Consider the following 20206-nt stretch of genomic DNA (forward strand, 5'->3'; position numbering starts at 1 on the left):
CTTCTTCTAGTCTCACATTTAACCTCCTTAGATAAGTCCACATCCCAAAGGCCTACATCCACCTATTGTCCTTGCAACACAAACTCTCAGAAGCTTTGTTTTCCATTAAGGCTCCAGCACTGATCTGACACTTCAGTCTTCCATCTTTATCAAGGTTATATCATTGCATTTACTCTTACCCATTCTGCTTAACCTCCACTTTCCTACTGACACCTTTCAGACTCTTTGCTGTTCAACTTTTGTCAATACTTGAACAATATTCAGAATTAGGATAACAGTAGCATATGGGGCAGCTAGACATGCTCTTCTGGATGGGACCATGTTTTGAGCAGAGAAAGAAAGTTTACCCAATTTTAGGAAATTTCTTCTAAATATAACGAGCCTCTTCCTGTTAGGCTGGACATTTTGCAGGAATTAGATTCTTGGTAGAGGATGCTCCTGCCCCCACACTCCAAAGTAAAACAATGTTCTAGCAGAGCTTTTTAAACACTTAACAAGGAAATAAAGCCTGACTAAAAGTAATTAGAAAATTTGATCACAGCATGGGGAAATAAAATGCAGTAATTAAATTCATGTTCTTAGAAGTGAGAGAGCCTCTACAGCCTCTTCTTTAAATGCAAATCATAAGCATTGATCAACAAGATAAACTACAATACACTTACTTTTTGTGCAATGGCTGAGAACTTCAGCACATTGAGTGTTTCATCATATGCTGAAGCACATTGGCTTATGTTTACTATCATGTATACTTTCCCTCTTCCACTGAAGAATCCTTGAAGAAAATGAGTTAACTTACTTTCCCGAAATGGTATGTGCTGCTGCAGCCTTTAAAGACAAAAAAAAATCATGGCCAGAAGTTAAATAACTTCCAGTTAATGTAAGAGCTATCCAGCTGGAAGACTACAAGCTATAGTTAACCACAGTAGTCTTTATATCAATTAAAATATTTTTTTTGCTAGATACACCTCCTCATGGAGATTGCATGGCTCTTTCAGCTGCTACTTAGCCATTATCTTCTCAGTTAGGATACAGTAAAACCACCAATTGGGAGCACTTAAACAGGTTCAACATTTAACCTATGGTAGGTCACATAGCCTCACATGACAGCTGCTGAATTACGTGAATAGTGCTACAGAACTTATCAAGGCAGTTACTGTCAGAACATGTGGCCCACAAGCAGGAACAATAACCAATCATTTAAAAATAATTGCAAAAAAGTCAAATATTTTAAGAGATCATGCTTCAGAACATTTGTTCTATATTGTTAGAATTCCAAGTTATTAGGACCAGAAAGACATTCTGAATACATTCAAGCCCTTTAAGAATCTGCTAGTTTTAATGCATCCTTCCTATCCAGAAAGGACAGAGAGACTATAAGTCACTCGCAAAGCTTTTTTTAAAGTCTTATTTTAAGCATAATAGACTTTGAATAGGCTGTCAGGCACAGTGTTATGGCACAAGTGGTAAAGCTCATAAGGGCATATCATCATGAGCAAAGTGAGTTCATTCAACTTCTGGAACAGAAACAGATCTTCAGATGAGAAACTGTGGAAAAGAGTTCCTGGGAAGTTACAACCACATGTGACTATATATTGTACAGTTGTATAAAATACAAGAAGTTCAGTCTACTCTCATTTAGAGTAAATAGCAGGTAGGCTTTTTTGTCTGCATATGGTTACCATTCTTTCTGATCTGGCTAACGTTATATCAAAATTTGGAAAAAAAAATCTTTTTCTTAGGACAAGCATAGCATTATCACTGTGAGGAAAATTGGGACAGTACAATTATGTAGCAAATAAGATTAGTTAACGAAGGAGAAATAAAAGGATGAAAGTTTAATTCATTTACAGTGACAATAGTGAAAAGTGGTTTTAAAACTCATTCCAGAATTTGTTTGACAAGCCAAACTCAGAAAAAGAGTTAAATTGCTAAAACCTATGGTAGCACATTTACCAATTTAGAATTTAATGATTTAATTAAAAGCAAACCAAGCAAATTTATAGAGCACTTTAGTAGATCAAAAAGACTTAATTCATCTAGAAAGTCTATCCATCTTTTCCAGAAGAAACTTAGTGTCAGCTAGTATATTTTAAACGCTAGCTTAACTGTTGTATGCAATACACGAAAAGTATAACCTGTTTGCAATCTGTAGGACTTACTTTGACTGTTGACAGTTCTTGAGTGCATTAATACACTTGCCTAGAATCAGGAGAGAGGTATTTATATTTCCACTCTCTTTCAGTCTATCACCTTCATTACGTGTCTTGGTGCATCTTTCTGAACCAGCAAGATCACACAGTGACAATCTAAAGGCAAAAATAGGAAAATTCAGCTTTCTTGCCTTGGAACATTTGCTATTTACCATTTCAATCAACTTTTCTTAGAGGAAGAATTTCTTTGTCTTCATCTACATGAACCCTTCCACCTTTTCAGCACTGCTTCTCCAGTGAAGTTTCACACTACTTCCTGCCAAACCCCTCCCCAACAAGCCTCCTATATTTCCCCTTCATCCTCTTCCGTGTGAGGACTTGTATGACTTCAGAAGTAGAGTGAAGCAGGCTAGGGGAACGTTGTGCTGAGCAGAGGACGCAAGATATAGAACATTGCAACCTGACAGCTTGAGGTAGAGGGCTTAGTACTATATATGTAGATAAGAAATAGGGAAACCACAATTTTATGCATGAGGCCAGGGAGCACTAGATGTACAGTATAGTACCAATACACCAACATGGAAGATAACTAATAACTTCATCCCAAAGGAAAAGGGGAACTCTGCTCTGAACTTACTCATTGACTTGTGTCACCCGTGGCGTTTCCAAGTCCTCAATTTTCAGTACCTTAACTGTGAATATGCTATGACTGAAAGGAGAAGTTGAAAGTAGAGAGAAATGAAGTGAGACTAAAACTGAGAAAAAACACTTGGCCATCTACAACACTTGTTCAAAACACCATTAAATCTATCCATATATCTAAGCATTTACTCTATAAGATACATTAAACTTTTTAAACAGCTGGAACTCACACTACTTATTTACCATTTCAAACAATCACTTTTCTTAGAGGAAGAATTTCTTGGTCTTCATCTACATGAAACCTATTCTTTTCAGGGTTTCTTTCAGTGTACAAGTTTTTGTTGTACATATTCCCCCCCCCCCCAATATCTAGATGGACTACAGCTAAGTTCTTCTGCCTTAAAGAGAATATTCGACAAAATGTCGTTAGCTTTTGCACACGTTCATCTTCTTGAAGGAAGAATCCTTTTGATTTAAAGCATTCGGTCATATACTATTAGAGGACATCAAATTGAAACCTATATATCTAGAACTTGTTAAAACCTCTTCCCCTCCAAAAGCCACAGGCCATATTTTAGCTTCTCCCTCCCACCCACACCATCCTATATTCAATGTTATTCAAAATTCATCTCACCTTCTGCTGGACGTAGTATTTAGTTTTGTACTTGCAATACTCTGGTGTTTCAACCCCAGTTTTAGAAGTCTAGAAGCTTCTCTGGAATCAGAAATCTGAACCCATTGCAGATCTTTAGGAAGAAAGAAAATGATTTTGTAAACATCATTAGACAAACAGAAAGAAGAGAGCAGGGGATCGTGTATGCACACCAAGAATAATACATTTTCAAGACATACAAATGTTTTATTAATTTTTTTTATTATTATTAATTTTACTAAAACTCTTCAGACAAATTATAGAATGATAACAGAGAGGATTAAATTCCTCCTCCAATGGAAAAGAAAGGGCAAGGTATATCACATCTCGTCCTATCAACACACTAAAGCGTGTTCTATCCAAATTAAGCACACAGCCTTAGCATGAGCACTGAAAAGCCAAGAGGTAGGCTCTAATATTACAGAAGTCCTATGTCTACATTAAGGCAGAATTCTACCTGAATCACTTCGTTTCAGCCTGCAGACTGGGAGTATGGGAAAGAACACCCACAACAGGTTATCTGGATACCTTTTAGGGCCACCAACTTAACTGAAAAAGCATCAGTGAAGAATTTTGGCTACAACGTAATGACTATTTCACCTTGGTATGTGCTATAGTTAATACCTACAGTCACCCTAACAGAACTTATAATATCAACAGTAGAAAGGCCACCAAAATTGTATTGACAAATATACTGTGTGACCAAGAAAAAAAAAACAAGAGTCCTTAAGTGGTTTCCTCAAGAAAAAACAATAAAGTCATTAAGTGGTTCTCTCAATAACAGCCTTACACTAAGCTTTATAAAAAAGACTAAGCCAAAGCATAGCTCAAAGCAGACTATTTCTTACTTCACACACTCTTTGGTGTTTGAAGAAATGAATGAGTTAGGTTTACTGTCCAATTCAGCTTTCTCAATCTATGGCCTCGCCTACGTAAGATAAAAACAACATGCCAAATACCAACAAACAAGCTTTTAATAATCTAGAATTGGCATCTCAATTGTCAAAAAAGGCTAGAACAATTCAAACAAGTATCAAACCCTACTTTTTCCAGGACCTGACGTAAACATTAAATTGTTATATATGAGTTCTGATACCACCCCCTAAAACCAATAATCAAACTTGTAATATTATTAGTTTGAAGTACTGTAAAATGTAAAGCTGTAGCCAGAATGAATTTTCTTATATAGTCACTAAAATCTGATTCTCCACAGAAGATACTAAAAAACCCAACTGTTGAGCCAGTTATAACCACAGGTAAGAACTTCTAGAACTTTTTTTTAATGGAAAAGGATAAGATTTGTTTAATGGTTCTCTTGTTTCTACGTTTCTAAGAAATATGAAGGCAGTGGAATGCACACAGGCTTATATGCAGGAAAAGAGAAGACACTATTGAAGATAAGAGCCGTATATAGACTTGCCTTTCATATTCAACTAGACATTTCTAGTGCTTCACTGAATTTTAGGAATTTTCTAATCTAGAAAAACATTACTATAGGAAGAACAACTTTCCCATGCCAAGTTTTGCAGTTTACAATGGATTCTAATCACCTTTTACGTAAGGACATCCCTTGACATCTTGAGCAAGGCGGAGTGTTTTTCTTTTCTTGTCATTCGATACAGGAACCAGTAAGTCATAAAAACATTCATTGTATATCTCAAAAAATGAAACCCAAACAGAGAACTTCAAGTAATTTTCCATTGTTGTGCTAGACTGTTCTGATCCTTTTAAGAGTTCTTCTGCCAAGTAGAAAATATTACAAAGTAAACATAGAGCTAGTAAAGTGAGTTGCATTTAAAAATGAGTAAGTGACCTATTATAGCAGCCTTCTCAAAAAAAAGGCAAGCTTTCCATTGAAATTCCGCCCCCCTTAAATATCTGGAAGTCATATTCTTACCCTACACATTTGCAAAGACACCTAAAACTAGAACTTGTATTTCCACTTCTAAAATCTAACCAAAGAGCTTAGTTAGAATTACTCAAATCTCTTCAGCATCTTCAGAAGATACAGAATTAAACCGACTAGTATACTTCATTCTGACTTAAGGCAAACTTATTATTTAGGTATTTTTTTAAATGCTAGAATTGTTTTGTTTTTTTTTTTTTCCCTAATTAAATAAATACTCTAGAAGTCTGTCAGGATTCTGTTACGGACCCATAGCACAAGCAGCACTACTTTTCCTTGCTATAGTTTTACCTTATATAATATCAGTTTAGGATAGATGCACAGATAGTCTTCTAACCATTTAATCCTTGTGTTTTCTGTCTAGATAGCTTGCTCATTATTCAATTCAGTCATAATAATAATAAAAGGACCATTTGGCATTTAACATAGGCCAGAAGTCAGTTATTGACCTTAAAAAGCATCTTTGCCAGTTTTTTTGAATGGTAATTCTTTAGTATCAAACATACCCTTAGAATCAACCGGTGCTTTGCTGTTAGCATTATTTTGTTGGTCCACCTACAAAAGAAAACAGAGACTTTAGGATTTATCATTGAAGTGCAGCTTCAGTACAGCAGTTACTTTTGTAAGAGCCCTATTGTCCTACTGGATAGCAATACAGCACAGTTGTAATATGCCAACACAAAAACCCTGGCTATACGTTATACCTGGTTCAACGCACCCGTATACTCCTACTGAAAGGGTTGTGGGTTTTTGGTTTTTTTTTTTTTTGTAAAATCATAGAATATCCTGAGTTGGGAGGGACCCATAAGAATTAAGTCCAGCTCCTGGCTCCAGACAGGACCACACCAAAAAAAGTCAGACTACATCCAAGAGCATTGCCCAAACACTTCTCAAACTTTGACAAGCTCAGTGCCATGACCACTTCCCTGGGGAACCTGTTCCAGTGCCCGACCACCATAAGGTTTGTTGCCTTAATACTCATTCCTGACACTTCACTTACATCAGGCCTTAAAGCATATAGTACTTCAGGCTTCTGATCCAGAATAAAAAAATAGACTCCAGAAAAATAGAGGGGTGGGGAGCCCACACAGGAACAGGCTAATTTAACAGCATGATTGGCAATAGCTTAGTTGTAATCTGCATGTTAATCTTAAACTGCTGAATCTAGAGTCCTGAAGAGTTTTTTTTTTTATTATTATGTTGCTAATTCAGGACTTCCATATCTTATGGTGTGCTAGGTCAACCCTCCTCAGAAGTAAAAGGCAGAGCACCTGTTCACTTCAGAACTTAAGCAGCTTATTGCTTCCTAATGCATGCTGTAGAAGTGTTGCACAACTGAGATAAAGTCTAACCTTTGGAAAGATAAGCCAAACTCCTTCAAAAATTCAAGATAAAACACGACCCTACAGCTAGCACTAATGATGTCTGTACACATACACTCAGTTCCCAATCTTAGTTTATTTTCAGTACAAAACTGCAAGTAAGTTCTCATCTACCGAAGAGAAGATGAGAACGCTCAGCTACCAGAAACAGTACGCTTCAAAAGAAACATGGATTACAAGTCAGATCATGTGTGCGTGTGTTTACTCAAGTGTATATTTCCTACAAAGCTGGGATTTCATGAAGTGATTCCTGAGGCAACTGTTTATGTAACCAAAACTTCTAAGTTTAAACCTTACAGATACAAAACACCCACCCAAATATGGTTCTGTTTAAGTAGATGCAAGCTTCGCTACCAAATCTATAATCTTAATATTTTCTTTGTGAGCACAGTTCTAGAAACTAGAGGAGGCGCGTACATGATGTGAACAGATTCATTTACTGTTACTGCAGCTATCTACACACAGCTGTTTACATTATTTTATTCTTACATCCTTACTCAACCTAGATCAGTTTTACACAGCTTTCCCCCCCCCCCAGAATACAGTTTGTTTTTTTCCTGAAGTACTTAAAGACTTTTGGAGCTACACTGAATACATGCCTGTGCCTTTAAAGTAAGTTGTACTGCCATCTGCCTTCCACACTACAGAAATTCACACTTAACTCATGGATAAAATCAAGGTAACAAACTCCACAAGTTAGAATACCCCAGTAACACCGAGCACACCACTAAGGAAATGCTTCATTCTTTTCCAGTGGAAAAAGAAAATAGCACAAGAATTAATTTGTAGCATCTGCTTTTTTTTGTAATACTCCATCCATTCCGAACTAAAAAACAACAAGAAAGAAGTATGCTAATGCAAGACACAACCTCCACAACTGTAATTGGACTAAGCAGGTTGAATTCCAGATAACTCATGCAACTGAAGTGTATTTTTGGACTGCTCAGCAGTTAACGACAGCTATCTGCTAAGACTACCAGAAACCTATTTTGTTTCAAATCTTTAGAGCTCCACTGGCTTTATGTCTCTTCTGTTTCAAGAGAATTTTTGGCTTCCTGTACGTATACAATGCCAAACTGAAAGAGTTTGAAATGGAAATGACCTGAAGAGCATGAATTTCTTCCAAGTATCCTGGAAGCCAGTAAACTGTTTAAAGGTACAGACTTCCTCATGTCCCCACAGACAGGGGTACTACTTACATTCAGTCCTTATTAAGGAACAGTGACCCCAGAGGATAAAGTTAAGTGCTTAAGCTATAGAAGAAAACCTTAGAGCTTAATCCTATCAAGCATTCAGCCACAAAACAAATCCACAGGAGACCATGGCTCATTAGCTCTATTGCTCACTTTACTGCTAATTTGAGTGCCTGCCCAATGGTAGATATACCCATGCATAAACACAGAAGCCTCTTCCCATTGAAGAACGAACAGGAGAAACACTGAGCTATCTAATATGAATGTACTTATCATAGAAGTGCTCCTCTACCTCTTTTGTTAGACGAAGTATTGAATTTTTAATAGCAGTTTCTTCTCTCACTTGGTCTTTAGTCAGCTTTACATAATCTCTACACCGATGGGGTTTGAGATCCATTCCTGTGTATAGCCTTCCTTGAATACTTTTAAACAACATATCCATAGTCCTCGGCAGAACACCAACATCATCTTCTGTTCCTGTAAGCAGCATCCAAAAGAAAGATCATCCCAGTTACTACTGTGAACAAGATACACATAAATGAAGACAAAGATAAGTGATTCCAATCTCAAGGTATACATGAGGAATTTGGAGGCCAGTTACAGCCTGAAGTAATATTTTGTGTCCTTACATCAGAGTGTTTTTGGAAAGTATTGGCTTTAAGCAGCAGCTCATGCTCTACCCCTTTGACAGTACAGGATCCAGCATAACACAAAGACTGACAGCAAAAACTGTATAAGCTTAGCCTTAAGAGAAAAAGGTTGGAAAGTCCATTGTGAACACAAGTGAGACCATATACTGGAAAAGTTATGGAATGCTCTATAAAAATGCATAAAGAGATAACTTTCAAAGACTTAACTCTTAAATAATAGTAAGAATTGACAGGGCTGACTGGTGAGGTCCTAGAAACGTAATACCATGAGAAAGTGTCAAATCTGAAAATGCATGAATCAAAAGATTTAGTGAATAACCACATCTCATAATATACCCCAAACCAGTTCACATCAAAAAGAAATGCTATTTCTATTAGAACAAGAAAGAGTTGGCATTATCACCCCCAATTAATGATAACTGCATTCACTGGCAGTAGTCTTCAGTTATAATTCACCTAACAGAACATTACTTAGAATGACACTGAACCTTGTGTCATAGGAAATTCACCTTTATTGAAGTGACTGATCACTAGAAGACCGATAGTCTTCTAATACTTCTGAGTATCAGGTAATTCATATAGCATCTAGAACTGATGGAAATATTATAACGGAGAAATCGGAACTTGGTTCCCTGTAAATCCAGTCACCTCATTTGTTAGGTTTGTTTGAAAAATAAAGAATGACATCTTCTGGCCAGAAAGGATATTGAGCTTTAACAGTACAAAAATAAAAGATCTTGCCTCCTGACGTGCTGTGATGTTATTGCTAAACTCAGATACTTGAGGCAAGGTATAAATACTTAAAAGTAATCAAACATTTCAAAATGTTTATTCTCTGCCTATGACAAATTTAACAAGCTCAGACATACTTTCTTCAAATAAGGAATAGCATTTAAGATACATATGTACCTTTCGTGTAGTAACAACAACAACAAAAGAAGAAATTAGCCTGCTGTAGAGTGACATATATCAGGATGTGAGAAGTGTGTAAAACATGTATTTTTTCTTAACCCGCCACAGCCCCACGTTGATATTCAAGACACCTGACTAAAATTGTTACAGCCTTACAAAGGAATATCACTATATGTATATTTAAATTCTGGTAGTGACTCCAGTTGCTGTCAGTTTAGTGATATTTGTTATGGAACAAGACTTTCGAAGGTAATCTACTAATATTCAAAGGAAGCCAACATGCAGGTTTTGTAGTGTCACTAAATGAAAAAGTTAGAACAACTCTACCAGATGGAATTCTCACTTGAATAAATGAAGAAAGTTAGTTCATTAGTTCAAGGAAAAAAATAAAATCACTACTCATACCTAGGAATGTGTAGGTTTTCCCAGCATTTGTAACACCATATGTAAAAATAAGACGATTATATCCTTCTAAGAAATCTTGCACTGGTTGCTTCATGGTACCTTCAAAGAATTCTTCCTGAGTTGTTTCAGGTCCAAAAACCTGAACGTTACCAAGAAACTGGTTAATATCTTTATTTTATGTAATCAATCTATTAAAGACTTTTAAAGAACCAGGTATTGTATGTTTATAATCTTAGACTAGAAGATTAAAAGAATTTTGCTTGGTATTAAGTAATAGAAGTCAAGCAACTTTTTTTCCCCCCCATAAATAACTTAAAAGCTTTTAAAGACAAGTCATTTACCTGTGAAAAAGTGAACTTCTGTATCTGCTGCCCAGCAGTTTTTTCACTCAGTCGATTCAAGGAATTTTTAGGGGGCTTCAGTATAATACTTGCTGAGTCCTCAAGTAAAAAACAGTCCTATTAAAAGGAAGCAAAAGCAATACAGGCATGAAAAAGAGTAAAAAGCTCACACTACAGGAAAGATATATTACATCGCTGTTGTTTTTTAAATTAAAAAAATGTCACACCTGTGATTCATTTTCTTTTTCCAATGACGTAAATGGCCTAACACGCAGGCAAACTTGAATGTGTCCTTTAGACTCCAAACTGCTCATCTTAAAATAAAAGAAGTTAAGGAAGTTAGAAATTTGACTAGATTCTTGGTTTGATATCTAGCATGTTAAGGCATTGCTATTTTCATTAGGCTATTTTGCTCAGACTCATTTAATGACACAGGAAGCAAAAGTAACTCACGACATCAGTTTTCACAAGCACTCAGGCAGCTACAAGAGTTCCCTGTGATAACTTTCAAAAAAAGTTTCAAAACAAATAGTATTGCAGCACACACGTATACTGCATTGCAAGATCAAAATATATAAAAACATTCTATGATTAAGCTGCACTGATCTGACATTAGCCTCATCCACATATAAAACTGATGCATGTTATTAGGTGCATCACCACAATTTTGTCTATCCTATGCATATCCTTCAAATGAAAAGCACGGTAAAGATGCTTTCCATCTCCTCTGTAAAATTATTACAGTTCCTATCAAGGAAAGAACTATGTTTATTAAAAAAATCAAAATAATGCAAGCATTAAGGCTTTCTTACCTGGCTTGTGTCAGAGCTTGACGAAACCAACGAAAATTCGTCAGAGAGATCTGCTTTAATATCTTCCACACTTACTGGTCCTGTTCTTTGAGGCAGCTCAGCACTAGTAACATAGGATGGTCTGAAAAATTTCTCTTCATCCCAAGTTGGGTCCATCCTGCAAGATGATATATTTTATATTAAAGTTTTTTTGTTTATTTCTACATAATGTAAAGTTTCTAAACTCTGACAGATGACATGAGGCTAAATGATAGCCGTAACTTCTTTCAGGAGAGGGCTTTCTTCACAGTGTTCATAGCTTGCACAGCAAGCTTCCGATACTTGGGCAGAATTGTTGACATTAGAAATCATTAAGACCAGCCACAGTTCTTTCTGTGAAAAACAACTTGTCCTGGTTCCAGCTAAGATAGTGTTAGTTTTCTTTCTTTATAGTAGCTAGCATGGTATCATGTTTTGGATTTAGGAGAAAAATAATGTTGATAACACATGGATGTTTTAGTTGTTACAGAGCAGTGCTCACACTAAGTCAAGGACTTTTCAGCTTCTGGTGCTGCCCTGCCCGTGAGGAGGCCAGGGGTGCACCAGGAGCTGGGAGGGGACAGAACCAGGACAGCTGGCCCCGACTGCCCAGAGGGATGTCCCATGCCATGTGTTGTAGGGCTGAACAATAAGACGGGGGAGGTTGGCTGGGGTGGGGGAAGCTGCTGCCCATCCCATTCCTGGACATCACTCAACAGGTGGTAAACAATTGCATCGTGCATCTTGTTTTGATTTTATTATTTCCCTTTCCTTTATCTCAACCCATGAGTTTTACATTTTTCCTATTCTCTCCCATCTCATTGTGGAAGGGGTGAACACACAGCTGCAAGGTGCTGTGCTAAACCACAACACAACTGTTTACCAGGAAAAAGCCTTTTCTGTATACCATAACCTTGCCAAAACCATGGTGTCTACTGAGGAAATGGTTACATACGCTATTTAATAAAAAGAGCCACATTGTTCCATATTTGCTTCGTCATATTTGTACTTAGTGCCTAGTTAGAATAAGAGCTCATTGCAAGATTAATCCAAGCTCAATGGTTATCTCCACAGGACCTAGTAAATAGTTGGAATTATAAAGATAACCCAACGTAGCTTAACGTAAGACAGAATTCAGAGACATTCCAACGTCTAACAGATAGTTTTAGCTATTAAGAGGACAGTAAAATTCATCATCCATGTACATCATGCCAGAGTACCAGCTAAAGTATTGCTTTTTAGTCATTTAATCAGGAATTCATTTTTTTTTTAATCCATGATTTAATTATTTTTGTGCATCTCAATCTGGGCAGTGAAACACCTATAGGAAATGAAAGCAAAACCGATACAGTGTTACAGATAACAGAAAAGTAAAACTCCAGAATAACCTCTAAGAAGTGTGTTTTACTTAGAAAATGAATATATTTTGCCTGCACTTCATTCTCCTGTCACTTGTTCCTGTGATAAGAGACAGTTGTGATTTCGCAGCTTCTATTGCACGTTAAAATAGCTCGTTGGACTGTTACTCACACGCCACGGCAGCAAGTGTCCTGGCAACTAGACAACTATTTATTGCCTGGCTTCCTACTGTTTTGGACAGAGTGATTCAGCAGCCTTCTAACCCCCCATCCCCATGCCTACACCAGAGCAACGCACGGGTGCCGTCTCCCTAAAGGCAGTAGGGGACACGCAGCGCTCGTTAGAGCAGCAAAGAGCAGCAGGGCTGCCTCAGAGCCCCTTTGCTCCTGACCCCAACACTCCCACCGGCCCCGTGTGCCCCATACCCGCGTACCCCATAACCGTGTGCCCCATACCCGCCGCTTTCTTTGCCTACAGCACGCAAACGGCTGCGCCCCGCGTCGCCTAACGAGCACCGGTCGGCCGCGGGGCCGCACCGGGAGGGCTGCGCAGTGCGCACAGGCCGGCAGCCGCCCTGCCAGAGCCCCCGGCCGGCACCGGCTGCGTCGCGACCCGCAGGGATCCCCCCGCCCCGGCCCCGCCGCCCCTCACCTGCCCGGGAGCCGCGGGCGCCTCACAGCGGGCCGGCAGCGGGCTCTTTTCAAATCCAGCCAATGGCAGCGCGCCGCGCCGCGCGGCATGCTGGGAGCCGGGAGGGGGCCGGCCGCTGGAATTGATGCTGCTGCGGCGGCGGCGCAGGGCTCGCTGGGAAATGTAGTCCTGGGAGGGAGGGGCGCTAGGTGGCGGGGCCTGCTCCCAGCAGCGGCGTGCCCCGGCCCGGCTGCCGCGGGGTGGGCGTTGGGCTCCCCCCGGCCCGGCAGGGAGCTCCTGAAGCAGCGACGAGGGAAATCCTCTGGCTTTCTTGTCAAAGCAGCGAATGCCAATCACTGTCCCGATCACCCTGTTCCAGAATGGCAGGGCACGGTAACGTACAGCTCTCCTGGTAACGTACAGCTCTGGTAAAGGTAACGTACAGCTCTCCTGGTAACGTACAGCTCTCGTGGTTACATACAGATCCCGCTAACAAAAATCACCACAATTTCTCCTTAGGCTCACTCAGGAGTCCTCTGAACTCTAACGAGGACCATCTGTGTGCTGTGCATTGAAGTAAAAGGAAAAGCAACTGAAAGTCGTCAGTAACTACCAAACCCAGAGGTTTGTTTTTCATTTGAATAAAAGAACGCCGTGTAAATGCAAGCAGTTCTTTAAAAAAAATCAACAATCCACACAGATCTTGTATCAGCAGCTTGGGTAAGGTTGCCTTAAATCCCATCGTTCTTTAAACAGAGGCTGTGTCATCAGCAAAAGATGTGTATTTGATCTGAGTTTGGATGCAGGCCATTTTGCAAGAGTTGCCTTGTTTTAACAGCACAAAATGATGTAACTTTGAATTTGAAATAGTTTGCTAAACAAAAGCAAAAAGCTCCTGTAGACTCTTTGAGTCTAGTTTTTTAAAAGTATCCTAGTTTCTGTTGTGAAAAAAGAGTGAATTGAAACTACTGAACTAAGCTAATTCCAAACTACCTTTCTTCATATCAGGACGGGATTAAAAATAGCTGTCAAAGAAAGGGAAAAAATTGCTTCTGGGGCAAACCTGAAAGTTTTTCTCTTCTGCTTGCTGGGAAGGAAAGCTGAAGATCTTCTCAGAATATTTTGCAAGGTATGTTCTGAAAAATGTTGGGCTATTTCCATCAGAACTTTTTTTTTCTTGCTAAGGTGGGGAGCAGAGCAAAGGATATGCTACAAGCAACATTTTGGTTTTGTTTGAACACTAGATTTCTGAAGCTATTTTTATTAAACTGCACATGCTGCATAACTTAACCTAGTATCATCAACATCCTAAAAGAGCGAACTAAAATACAATTTAACATGTGCTCCTAACCTCACACAAACTGTGATAAAGAAAACATTAGCTCAGCATAACCAACCCAGCCTGTTTTGGCGTGAAAGATGATGAAACTCCATCTATGTAAATAAACTTTATGGCCTTCTACCAATATAGTCTCCTTAAGTGGTTTGTGCAAGGACAGCCAGTTACAACAAATACCTGCTGCCAAAACTATTAACTCATTACCTTCTGAAATTTGATTATGTTCTTTTCAAATTCTCTGTAACTTGTGGAGCAAAGTTGTCACTCTGCAATGGGGTAAGATTTTTATAAATGACTTTTTAGAACTCTCCCCATTATCCTTGGAAACATATGCTCCTTGTATTTGGGACAGGGTTCAAAAGTTGTGGGTAGTGTACTCATCTGAGTAATGAGAAGATGCCTTGTGAGACAGCTTATCTCAGTTGGTTTTTACATAGCTGTCAGAAGTAATTAGAGACACAGTCAGCACCACTGGGACTTGGCCCAGCACCCTTCAGCACATCCGAGCAGCAGCCAAACCAGGACTGGCTCCAGTATCTTTGTAGTCAACTCACCTTCCCCAGGGAATTAACAAAGTACTTCAGTATCTCGTCACTGTCCTGGGTCCACTGTTCTTCCCCTGCGTTTGGCTCACAGAGACAGACTTGCTTTCCAGTCTGGTTGGTGGGAAAGTCCTTCTGTGGGGGTTAGTTTGGTGCTCATTAGCACAGAAAGCTCCTGGTTTTTGTCGCAGGTGTCTTAGCAGAAACTGGTGCGATGCTTATCTTCTTGGTAGGTGCTGCATGAGCCCCTTTTCACAGCATCCTTCAGGGCAGTGCTTGTCATTTCTCTTGTCATTTGCACATTTGTGGACGCATTTCACACTTCCCTTAATTTGAACTAGATAGAAGTACCCTCACTGTCCCACCCCAACCATTTGCCTTCAGGTGACATCATTTCTAATGTGTATGCAGCTAATTTTATGAACTCATCACTTTGCAGGCTGTTCATTTGCTTTTTATTTTTCTGCAGTGCCATAGGTGTGTTGTCCTTCACCGTATCTTCTAAGCGATGAGCTACATCCTCAGGCTTTCAATTCCCAGTTTGTTCCATACCATTTTGCTATGACCAGCTTGCTTCTTTAGTTTGTTTCCTGCTCATTCCTTATAACATCTCCATTTGGTTTTCCTTGGAAGGTGGTCTCCTGGTGCCTGAAACCTCGCGACTAGCTTTAAGGGCACAAACTTAAGAGAAAAATGGCTTGGATTCTTCACTGCAATTTAGTGCTTCAGGGTACGCCTGCCCGAGCTTTCCCTTCATCCCTGGAGCACAGAGGCGGTCACTTGAAAACCAGCAAGCGTTCGGTGGCTGTCCAATGCAGGCTTACTGGCACAGCATGTCTTCCCTCAGTCAGCCACGACGGACTGCCAGACAGAGCAGGTGACAGCACCGAGGCTGGGCTGGGTGGCCAGGGCCTCTTCTCTTTCACCCAGTTCTCCGGTGGCTGTTCCCTCGGGGTGCCCGGTGGCGCAGCACGCTGCCCTGGGGGTGAACTGGCCCCAGCCCAATTGGCCCGCGGCTGGGGGCACAGCGGAGTTAAGATGGCTTGTCTGGATGCCACATGGTGTGCACGCTGCGCTCAGCTGCAGCCTGGCCACCTGGTCCCATGCCTGTGTTTTGTGTGCTGCATGTGATCAGTACGCTGGTTTTAAGTCTTTGAAGTTCTATTTAAAAACTCGTGTATGATAAAGATAGCATTACTTGTTGAGCGGCAATGTATTGCCTTACGTAGGAGAAGATTTGGAGTGTATCTGCTGAGATTATTTTGTTCAGTTGTGTAACTCAAGACTTAGTTAATCTTTTTAAACTGAAGTGTTTTTTAAGAGTGCAGTTGAGACAAAGAAGCTCTCAGTAATTCTTCCTGCTTCTCCCTCTACCCTCTCGTTACTCCTTCTGTCCTTCTTTGTTTCACAATACTCTGTTGAACTAAAGAGATCATTTAAGCTGTAATCAACCATTTAGTCTTGTAACTGAAAACATTTCAAAATTATTTATATTATTGTGCTACAGAAAAAAAATCAATCAATGTGTTGAAGGTCTGGTCTAGCATTTTGAAATGGTTACCAATTGTATGAGGGTTCTTAGAGTACTTTAATTTGAACAGCCCTTTAATGAGCACATGTAAGAAAGAGCCTTGCTCTATGCTGGCTTTTATTGTTGTTCTGCCTTTTCTAGGGTCTTTCTGTAACTGGCAACAAATACCTCAAGACCACTACGGTGGCTAAGGATTTGTTGCTTTAGTGCTGAAAGGAGCTGAAGCATTTGGACATCAGTCAGCTGATCAGGCCAAACAAAACAATACCATATTAGTTAGTATAATAGCAAAAGTGGCCTTTGTTGGAGAAAATGGGAAAATATGTTTTCACATCGACACAAGTAATTGTCCCATTAATGTATCAGTTGTTTTGTCTGACTTATTCATAGTCATGTAGCAAATGGTGTAGTTGGTTATCAGGTGTTTACCGTGTCTGTTGTGAATATTAAAACAATTGTTTAAAATACACAGTCAAAGTATTTTGTAAAAGTGTAGTTATACAAGAAAAAAGGACTGCTCTTAAATGAAGTGCTTATTGTTATTAAGAGCAAATCTGCATAGATGGCTTTTCCATAGAAGTGGTTGATAAGTATAACTTCAGGGGCATTTGTGATGTGTCCTGGAGCATTAACTCCAACCCAGCCAGTTCCAGTACGCTGTCTCGTTTTGTGTTAAGATTGCACTGCATCATGTAAGCTGGGTACTTTTGAGTTACTGGTAATCACGTAATTGGGGATGTAGGCAGAGAATCCACAAGCAGGAATATTGATAGTATTGACTAGACATATAATATTCTTCCCTCCTAATCGACATTATGCTGATGTCTCAGGGGATACCACTAAAAATAGTTTTAATGGTTTTGCAGCAGGAATAATAAATTGAATCATCTGCTCAGTGGCAAAACTCACACCAACTTCTCTGTCTTCGCACAGATAGGCTCTTATACCTTTAACTGCCACTGGACAAGGTTATTGCCTTCTTTCTTGTTTAAAAATTGTTGGATAATATTGTTGATGCAGAAGGACAGACACAGTCTAGGCATGCTGGCTGCTTCATAAAATGTTTTCTGTATGTGCCGCTTAGTTTTTATGAACGTGTATTTGAAGTGTGTTTTTTTATTTTATTTTATTTATTTTATTTTATTTTATTTGGTTCCCTGAAATACTTTTTTTTCTTTTTTTTCTAAACCTGGGCTTAAGTTCTGCAAATATTTGCATAGTATCTTTCTAGCTCCGGGTCTGGGACTAGGCCTGTTGCTGCATTTTGCTATACAAGATATTAATTATTTTCTTTGCAGATTGCGTGTTGGCTTGTAGCCTCCAGGTGAAGGACAGGGGATGAATTCCAGATGTAATTAGTAAAATTTTACTTCTCTTGATGTGTTGCTGATTCTTTTTCAGTCATCCATAGAGCTGTTTAAATATCAATATAGGTAACCATAATTTAATGTTAAAATCTGAGGACTGACTTTCCTAAAATGAGATATATGTTTGTGTGTGTGTGTTTTTTTGTTTGTTTGTTTGTTTTTCTAATAGGGGTTTCAGAAGTTTTATTTCAGTTCGAGGCTTCTTACGGAAATTATTCATATTGCAAGAAACTCAAGCTTTAATCCTTAGGATGACTTTTTTGAGAATACTGCTGCTTCTTTTGCAGTGTTACATACATGTTAGGCTATTTGTAGTGGTCTAATGATTCCAGAGCCCTCAGAACAGCCCCAGAAAATTTTACCTAAAGAAGTCATTCTGCTGATGATTACATTCTCAACCTTAGTTCTGTCGTTTTACTAGAAACTTGGTAAGAAGTACGTTGGAGCGTGAGGTCAATACAAACCCAGAATAGTGCAATGCAGAAGTAGTGAAACTGGCTGAAAGCCAAGATATTTCTTAAGATACATACATGTGTATTAGTTTCATGCACAAGCTGCAAGACTGGATGCTGCAGTGTCTCAAAAATATAAGGCGTCTCAAAAAGATGAGATTCAGGGGCCAGAAGATTACTGCTTATGTAAGATGGGCTAAATCCATGGAGCAGGATATGTTACAGTGCAGCCACTACAGTATTTCAGTGTAGTATTACTCATCGTTCTGGCTCTTATACCCAGGACATAGCTGCGTTTATTCTTGGCAGCACCACTGTCTGTCTTGACCTCAGAAGCTAGTGCTGTTCTCTGGCGTTACGTACTGTTCCTCTGAATGTCATCGTGGCTTTGGGCACTCTGGGCTTCTCCTTGAACCCATGTGAAGATGTGGATGGAGGGGGATAGTCAGCCCACTGACCTTCAGATGTTGGATTTGGGCTTCCTGGAAAGAGTGGAGAAAAGTGCTCAGAATTGTTTCAGGCATAGGTTAAATTCTTGTTCTGGAAGTGCTGGAAGTGTTATGCTGCCTGGTACAGCTAAACAACGTGACCACAACCTGAATTGCCCAGGAGGAACCTTGCTTTCTTTACTAGCCTCTTAGTTTAGATATAAACGTTAAACATGTACTATTAGGTGACACAGTTGTCCTACAACATGATAAAAAGCAAGGAAGGCACATTTAGAAAACAAATTTCTTAACCAGTGGCTTATCTCTAACGTACTTGAAAGTAATGGCTCTTTGATAATAGAAAATGACCCAGGGCATTTCCTGTTTCTCTGTGAGGTCATCCTTTTCTTTTTTTTTCTTTTACTCTTGTAAAGCTTGTATTTTAGTAGTATATCAGGATGCACAGTGCCTATCGTGTAGGAAAGAGAAAAGGCAGGGGTTTTTAATACGTGTCAAACATCTGTCCTGCGTGGAGTTGTACTCCTGAGAGGAAGGGCCTGGGTTTGTGCCATGCAGTGCTGAAGAGAAACACAGCCGTCTTTCCTGAAGGTGGACCGGCAGGTTAAAGGTGATAAATAGGCATGGAGTCTCAGTTGCTTCTCAAAAGGAAGGTTAATGAACAGTTAATTGTTTAAACACATTCTTACACCATTATTTGCAGCCAGACTGATGAGCAGGTCTGCATGGTCAAACTAGTGCTGGGGCAGCAGAAGAGCAGGCAGAAACGCTGGTGGGACAGGAGGGCAGGGCTGCTTCTCTTCTGTTAGGCCCTCAGAGATTGGCTACGTTGCTTGTTAAGTTGCATCTTTGGCAGTTCTTCAACCAGAAGTCAAATATGCTGGCTGGAGTGCAGCCTGATATACTCGCCTTTGGGCATATCTGGACTTGTGCAGGTAGAGAATTTCCAAGTGTAGTTCAACGTAGAGTTCTTCATTTGATGTTGTTCTGCCTCAGGTTGTCACAACATGCTCCAGCCAAGGATAAATGAAGTTTTGAAACAGGCCAGGCTTCCTTCCTCAGAGTTTGCACGCAGCTAATCTGAGGAAACGGAAAGGTTTCCACCAAAGTGATGAGTTTTACCAAGCTCTGGCTGATCTGACTCTCAGAAGGTAAACCCAACTTTGCAAAAACAGAGATGAAAATAGCCAGATTCCATTGTCAGTGAAACAGTTTCTCAGTTTCCCCTGTGCTGTTTCAAGAGACTAAAGGATCTGCCTGCAGTTCCAATCAGGTGCTTTTGTATAAAGTTGCCATGTGTTCTCATGCTACCATGAGAATATCTTACCATATATATGGGTGCAACGAAGAATGCAAAAAAACTCACTTCTTCATGCACGTTTGAAAATACACACATTTATAAAGCATCATAAGATCTTTCTGGGTGAATGGCATTACATAAAGTGAAGATACTTGTTCCAACAGTTAACCTAAATAT

General features: G+C 39.5%; 2 protein-coding genes across 6 annotated transcripts in view; one reads left to right on the plus strand and one right to left on the minus strand.

Moving 5' to 3' along the window:
• KIF20B (kinesin family member 20B) overlaps nt 1-13213 on the minus strand; it is a 39362-nt gene extending 26149 nt beyond the window's left edge. Inside the window, exons 1-12 of the mRNA XM_035567414.2 lie at nt 13074-13213; nt 11046-11202; nt 10461-10547; nt 10234-10350; nt 9893-10031; nt 8218-8402; nt 5857-5905; nt 4995-5183; nt 3427-3538; nt 2788-2859; nt 2160-2306; nt 663-825 (exon numbers count right to left, since the gene is read on the minus strand). Coding sequence (XP_035423307.1) covers nt 663-825; nt 2160-2306; nt 2788-2859; nt 3427-3538; nt 4995-5183; nt 5857-5905; nt 8218-8402; nt 9893-10031; nt 10234-10350; nt 10461-10547; nt 11046-11202; nt 13074-13162 — 1506 coding nt within the window. The 5' untranslated portion in view covers nt 13163-13213. The remainder of the gene's footprint in view (nt 1-662; nt 826-2159; nt 2307-2787; nt 2860-3426; nt 3539-4994; nt 5184-5856; nt 5906-8217; nt 8403-9892; nt 10032-10233; nt 10351-10460; nt 10548-11045; nt 11203-13073) is intronic.
• A 123-nt stretch (nt 13214-13336) lies between these two features.
• PANK1 (pantothenate kinase 1) overlaps nt 13337-20206 on the plus strand; it is a 43899-nt gene continuing 37029 nt past the window's right edge. For 2 of the 5 annotated variants that reach the window (XR_004781934.2, XM_035567700.2), the window contains exons 1-4: nt 13337-13486; nt 13572-13676; nt 14061-14181; nt 19726-19880. The gene's annotated coding sequence lies outside the window, so the exon portion shown is untranslated. Of the gene's footprint in view, nt 13487-13571; nt 13773-14060; nt 14182-19725; nt 19881-20206 lie in introns of all 5 variants that reach the window. The other 3 variants (XM_035567783.2, XM_035567958.2, XM_035567860.2) reach the window with 3 other exon arrangements.

The sequence above is a fragment of the Cygnus atratus genome, chromosome 7, assembly GCF_013377495.2.
Source record: "Cygnus atratus isolate AKBS03 ecotype Queensland, Australia chromosome 7, CAtr_DNAZoo_HiC_assembly, whole genome shotgun sequence".
Taxonomy (NCBI): Eukaryota; Metazoa; Chordata; class Aves; order Anseriformes; family Anatidae; genus Cygnus; species Cygnus atratus.